Source organism: Solanum lycopersicum, chromosome 10 (assembly GCF_036512215.1).
Source record: "Solanum lycopersicum chromosome 10, SLM_r2.1".
Classification (NCBI taxonomy): domain Eukaryota; kingdom Viridiplantae; phylum Streptophyta; class Magnoliopsida; order Solanales; family Solanaceae; genus Solanum; species Solanum lycopersicum.
This window is the reverse complement of record NC_090809.1, coordinates 4,486,699-4,493,945: the sequence shown is the minus strand read 5'-3', so window position 1 is coordinate 4,493,945 and position 7,247 is coordinate 4,486,699. Positions and strand designations below refer to the sequence as shown.

General features: G+C 29.5%; 2 protein-coding genes across 2 annotated transcripts; both read left to right on the top strand.

The window, feature by feature from the left end:
- Positions 1 to 226: 226 nt before the first annotated feature.
- On the top strand, positions 227 to 3,173 carry LOC101258194 (WRKY transcription factor 22). Its single transcript, XM_004248015.5, has 3 exons — positions 227 to 1,481; positions 1,833 to 1,943; positions 2,454 to 3,173. The coding sequence occupies exons 1-3, from the start codon at positions 1,114 to 1,116 to the stop codon at positions 2,908 to 2,910; spliced, it is 936 nt and encodes a 311-aa protein (XP_004248063.1). The 5' UTR covers positions 227 to 1,113; the 3' UTR covers positions 2,911 to 3,173.
- Positions 3,174 to 5,255: 2,082 nt separating this feature from the next.
- LOC101258493 (desiccation protectant protein Lea14 homolog) lies at positions 5,256 to 6,983 on the top strand. The gene is made up of 2 exons (XM_004248016.5): positions 5,256 to 5,569; positions 6,413 to 6,983. Exons 1-2 carry the CDS (start codon positions 5,364 to 5,366, stop codon positions 6,762 to 6,764), a joined length of 558 nt encoding a protein of 185 aa, XP_004248064.2. The 5' UTR covers positions 5,256 to 5,363; the 3' UTR covers positions 6,765 to 6,983.
- Positions 6,984 to 7,247: the final 264 nt, after the last annotated feature.

Here is a 7,247-nt window from a genome sequence, read left to right as displayed (position 1 = left end):
TATTAATCATATATTATTTTTTCTTAATAAATATATGTAAGTCAAAATTGGTCGAATAATTAGAAACGGAATAGTAACCTCACGAGTGCCGATGTAAGCAGATGCCTCGTGGTAGCACCGTATGACACACACACCAACCCCACGCATTTGACAATTGTCTTTAGTCAAACCCTACCCCCACCCTCTTGTAAAAGCCAATGTTGTCTAATTGGAATTTAGTAGTTTAGTTGGATTCAACTTTTTAAAATTTGTAAAAAGTGATAAAGGTGGGAAATGACAATTTGTATTTGTTAAGCCATTTGATTTTTTTTAAAAAAAATTATTATTATGAGTTTTAACTTTTCCATACAAATAATATTAGAGGAGACAACAAGTATTGACAAGGATAGAGGAGATGTACATATGTCTTAGTGAGAAAGTAGAAGATGTTGGCTATGACAAGTATGAGAAGATATAGAGTAGGCGGAAGACATATTAGAGAAAAGGGTATAATACTTTTATAGCTTTTTGAGGACACGGTGTTGTTGGAATCAAAATAAGCAGGTGTAATGTGGAAGCTAGCAAAACAAATTTCGAAAGATTATGAGTAAAAAGATAAAAGAGAAACACACCAACGGACACAAAGATTTAGCGAGGTTTGGTCAATCGACATACGTCCACAAAGGAGATGAACAATTCACTATAAATATGAAAGTACCAAAAGAAACAATCTCAATCAATTCACTCAGAATACATGGAAGGTTCACACAAGCGATAATGTATCAAGCTTGTGACCCGCAAATTCTCCCCCAAACCAAAACTCTCAAAGCCTATAAGACTACATTGTGAATGCTGATTAAGTTAGAAGAAACATGTCTCTATTTATATAGTCCTAAATTATTTTTTAGGATATTTTATTTTTAACATTCTTTAAAAATTAGTCATCAAAAACCAGCTAAAAATACACGCATACAACACTCTCTTTCTCTCTCTCTATATGATCCCATCCCACCCATTTTACATCCCCTCACTCTTTACCTCAAAAAAGTCAGCGCCTTCTTTTGTCTTCTTCTTCTCTCTAAAAAAAGAAAAGAAAAAGTCAAGGATAAAGCAGAGCAAAAACAGAGAGAGACTATGGAAGAAGATTGGGATCTAAACGCCGTCGTCAGAAGCTGCACCGCCACCACAACCGCCGGCGACATCAGTTTTACCAACTTCCAACCAAGAACAACAGATGATGATAATAACAGTAACAATAACTCTGTATTTTGCTTTGAAGATCTGGTTCTCAAACAGAGCCTAGTATTGAATAGAAATAAAATTAGTGATGATTTCGAAGAATTGCATCAACTTTGCAAGCCATTTATTAATCAACCATCCGAAAAATTAACGGTCATTTCATCACAATCACCGTCGCAACAGCTTACTGATACGAAATCAATTCAACCCAACAGAACTTTATCATGTAATTTACATGCTCAAAGTCAAACAATCAAAAGAAGGTAAATTATAATCACTATTACTTTTTACACAACAGATCTACAATTTATGGATATTCATTTGAATTAATATCGTAAAAACAATATTATTTATGTGTTTATATTTACTACTGTAAACATATAAATTTATGATCTGTACATAAACCTTATGAAATCAAGCTACGTTCACTTTTTATTATATGGTGAAAATTCTTATATAGTGAGAAAATTTGATGTTTTTTTTTTGTTGGATGATTTTAATTTGTTTGGGTTGAGGATAAAAGATGCAACAATTTTTTTAAAATTTTCAATTTTTACACCTCAATGTTATTTTTTTTTAATTTACTTGATGGATTTTATTTTTATTATTTACAGGAAGAACCATTTAAAGAAAGTATGTCAAGTAGCTGCTGATGGTTTATCTTCTGATATGTGGTCTTGGAGAAAATATGGACAAAAACCTATTAAAGGTTCCCCATACCCAAGGTATTATTATTGGTTTCTTTTACAACTATTTCCCTCTAATTTTAACTGACATATTTTTAATTTTTTAAAGTCAAATTATAAAAAAATTAACTAATATTTTATTATATATATTTTTATTTTATTTAAAGTATCAAATTAATATAAATTTTCAAAAGTAATTAAATTAACTTTTGAAAACTAACTAATAAAGTGAAGGAAATTAAATGAGTACATATTTGGTTGTTTCCAACAAATTTTTTCATTGTTTAAAAAAAAAAAAGAACAAGAATAAACTCAACTCAATATATTGAAAATTTTCTTGTTCACTAGAAAAATTTGACTCTTACTATATATAATTCGGAGGATATAATCGAAATAAAAGAATCTATTATACATTATCTTAATTGTATTTTGTGAAATTTCGATGGATATTTATGAAATCAAAATAAAAGAATCTATTATACACTATCTTAGTTGTATTTTGTGAAATTTCGATGGATATTTATGGACATTTATTTTGATTATAAACAGGGGATATTACAAATGTAGCACTTCAAAAGGTTGTTTGGCCCGAAAACAAGTGGAGCGGAATAGATCCGACCCGAATATGTTTATTGTCACTTATACAGCTGAGCACAACCATCCAATGCCTACTCACAGAAATTCCTTAGCCGGAATCAGCCGCCAAAAAACGGTGAAACCCACCGGATCGTCGCCGGTATCTTCGCCGGTGACAAATTCACCGGCACCGGAAAATCAAGAAAGCAGCAGAGACGAAAAAGAAGATACTTTTGAAGATGACGATGATGAATTTGGTGTTTCCGATGTTGGGTTGGATAAAATGGAACCGGAAGATGATTTCTTCGACGGTTTGGATGAATTGGAAATCCCGGCCACCGGAGATATCTCGCCGGAGAATTTTCCGGCGAATTTTCAGTTCCCTTGGCTGGCGAATAACGCAGCAACTACGGCGGCAGGCGGTCGTTGATTGCTCTACTACTGATAAAGGACACGTGGCAGATTTTTTTTTTTTTTAAAATGATGCTTTTTTTTATTCTTTTTAGTTTTGTAGTATTTTTCATTATTTTTTTTGTACGTTAGAGATTGGAAGATAGAAAAGAAAAAAGAGAATGTTGAAGTGAGAAACTTTATTGAATTTGTAGATGTAAAGTATAATTCCATTCCCTTATATTATTATAGAGAAAGAGATCATAGGCATATAGAGAAAAGGTAACAAAGTGTTTTGATTGATTCATTCTTTCTTTTTTTAAAGTTTTCTTTTTAGAATTATATGGATATATAAATTCTAGAGAATATTGAAAAACAATCTGAAATTTGACGTGAATTATTGATAACTGAATTAAAAATACATGTTAGATCTATCATATGACATAATAAGTAGTTTTAAACTTTTGTAATAGCGTCAAACTCTTAATAAAAAGCCAGAAAGAGAAGTGTTGATATTTAGCGGTCGGTGTATTTCATTCATATGACAAGATCAGGGATGTATTTTAGTTTAGTTAGACAAGTAGAGAGATATCTTTAAGTTTGTTAATAGTTTGAAGATGAAACTAATAATTCGCGTAAAATTTAAAAGTGTTTTCAATATATTTCTCTGTTTCATTAATTTTTAGATAAAATTTAACTTGAATGTGGTTTAATATGATTGATTGACTGACGGGAACTATGTGCTACTTATATTACATTCTCCTTTTAAGCTGATTTTTAAAATGTGACTCAGATCGAAGAAATAATTTGGTATGATATTTAAGTTATACCTCATTTAATATAAATTTTTAACTTTTTATGTCTCACATAATTACAAGGTAGAAATACTTCATGTATGTGTACGCACTAGATTAAGAAATGTTTAAATTTGTAATTGAAATGAATCCCACAAAGCAAAATTTTTTGGGGAGATTTCTAGTTAGCCAAAAGGAATATTGCAAAATTTACTTTAACAAATTACTTGAAGCGTCAATTTTATTCTTCCAAGTGAATGAGATACCATGTAACAATAACAATTTATAGCAAATTTTATAATTTTAGAAATGTCTCTTCAATTTAGAAATGGATTTAAGATATTAATTTGATAAATTTCATATTTATAATTTTAATCACTAACTTAGCATTTATTTCTCATTTTTTGTATTTATACTTTGCATAAAAAAATGAGTATCAAATATAATTGAATTAATTTGAACCACATTTAACCTGCCTCCATATAAGGTAAAACCAAGTGAGTGGCATATATCTATTCTTAAAAAAGAATGATTCCAAGAGAGAATATCTTGAGCACAACAAATATTTCAAACTTTTAAAACTGTCTAACCATGGAAGAATAAACATATTCATGATCAACAAATGAGCAGTAGAATACTGTTGTAATACAATAAAGTGATAAATATTTTTTTAAAAGATATAAAATGAGTTTGATATTTTTCATACTTCAATTTATATAACACATTTTTTTAATCAATTCAAACAAACACATTTCTTAATACTTGTCATCTTACTAAAAATAGATGATGCATAATACTCCATCCGTCCCATAAACCAAACATCATAACAATTTTCAATTCTATTGTATACAACACGTTAAATTCATTGGATTATTTGTTTTATTGATTAAGCCAAGGGATATTATCCTTTTTTTTTTTTCATTTAATCATTGATAATTGAAATATTTCGTAAAGCATATTCAATCGGAAATTAAATTAAAATATGCGTTTTGCTCCTTTTACCTAAGGGCAAAGGACAGAAATCACACACTTTTAAGACAAAATTACAATTTGTCCTTTATAAGTATATAATTACAAAAATCCCTCAAATGATGCAATAATATAACTTTTGATACATTAATCTGACGTGCGAGATACATTAATCGTTAAGTACGATACATTACATTTTATATCTAATACACTAATCTGATGTACATTTTATACAAAATACATTAATCTGATGCGTGATATACATTAATTGATGCGCGATATATATTAATTTAATGCGCGAGATACATTAATTTGATGTGCTGATACGTTAATTTGATGTGTGAAAATGATGGATTTTGGAAATTTATAAAACTAATATGGGATAATAGTAATAAGAGAACTTAAATGTGAGATTTCTGTCATTTATCGATATAATATATCTCTATAATTTTTTTTAGAAATATATATATTTATCATCCAACATATAACGTAATAATACAAATTAATACAACGCATGAGTAATTAAAGCATAAATGGATAGCCGGCCGTGGATTTAGTTAATCCATCTTGTCATAACAAGAAATCCAATCTAATTTTTTTCACATCATATAACTAGCTGAATATATCGATTGACAGAAATTCAAGTCTATCTTATCTTATATATCGACAATCTCATTGTTTCCTTCAAAAGTAAATCGAAACTCAAATCTAAAATATTTATTTGAGAAGGATGGATTACGTAGACAAGGCAAAGAATTACGTATCAGAGAAGGTGGCGGAGATGGAGAAGCCAGAAGCAACGGTTATGGAGGTGGATGTGAAGAATATTAACTTTGATAGCATTTCATATCATGCTAAAGTTTCTGTTACAAATCCTTACAATGTTCCAATTCCTATCATGGAGATTGCTTATGTTGTCAAATGTGGGGGCAGCAGGTACAAAAACTAAAATTACTATATGGTATAATACGATACGTTAAATGATAGGTCCATTATGAACATCGATCTTTAGGTCTTGTGCTATTAATTGTAAGGGATGTTTATGATTCGATTTGAGTTCGTAAGGGAAACTAAAATCATCTAAATTTATTTTGAAACAAATTACTTGAGTTGTTCTTTTTGAGTTATATATGTGCAATTATGATTTAAATTAGGTATTTACATAGTTAAGTTGGTTCGATTTTTTCAATATTATTTTTGTTTGATATCATATCTAAGCTAAATTTTGTTCGATTTTTCAAATTCAAAATAAAAACAAACTAAACAATAAAAAAATATGTGGTCTTGATCGATTTTTCGGTTTTTGGTGAATAGGGCCCTTATTTAGTGAGTCTACGCCCAAACTTAAGGAACTATTTTAGGTTTTTTCTCTCACAAATTGATGGCTTCAAAGAAATTATTAAGACGTTAAAATCTCGTGGAAGCCTTCTAATAACAATAATAACAATACATAATTATAACTATTACGATATACCTAGTGTAAAAGTAGAACATATAAAAATCATAATTGAACTTTTGTGGGGGATAAAAAGTCAAATCTGGCTCAACTACATATTTCTAAGTAACATAATAGAAAAACAATATAGAAAAGATAGGTTTGTAAAGTTCATTTGGCTTTTAGGGTAAATTTCACTACTATCAACCAATAACTTTGATTCTGCCGCACAAAATTCACTTTTCTATATTAACTTATTTTACATAAAAGTCACCCAAATTATAAAGTTCATCACACAAAATTCATTTTTCTTATTGACTGCTCTACTTTAAATTGAATTCCAGGATAGTAGCTACAGGTACAATTCCAGACCCTGGCTCATTGAAGGCGAAAACCACAACCCTAGTAGACGTGCCAGCAAAGGTTCCACACAGCGCGATCTTGAGCTTAGTGAGGGATATTGCAACAGATTGGGACATAGATTATACACTTGAATTGAGTTTTATTATTGATCTTCCTGTATTTGGTAATTTCACCATTCCCCTTACTTATAGTGGCGAATACAAACTTCCTACATTGTCTGATTTTTGGCGAGGTGACGGGGAAGAAGAGAAAGAAGAGAAAGAAAAGAAAGAAGAAAAAGAAGAAAAAGAAGAGAAAGAAAAGAAAGAGAAGAAAGAAGAGAAAGAAAAGTAACAAACTTATTGTATTGTGACTTTGAACATTATTTTAAGAAAAATTAGCTATGAAATTCGTCGGTTAAAATGTTTGTAACTAGTATAAGTTTTTGATAATTCGTTGCTAAATAGGAATAGTGATGAATTTTTCTATGTAGCTATAAAAAACTTATTATCGCTAATTCCTGTTTTTTTTTTAGTAATGATAAGTCTTGAAAGACAATTAATTAGATTTGTATATTTGATATTTTCCTTCTACTTTATATTTGGCAAGAATATTATCTTGAAAATTCTTACGAAAAATACTTCAATATAAACATTTGTATTGAAGTCACCAAAACATGTATTTTACCACTAACTCTTGTAAAAAATTCTCATAGTTTGAGGCGTGTCGAAAGACATTGTCCTTTAGGATATTTCACCTGATATAGATGTATCTCCCATGATTCAACAAACAAGCACTTCTAGTATAAAATTGGGAGCCAGAGACTAACAAAGATTC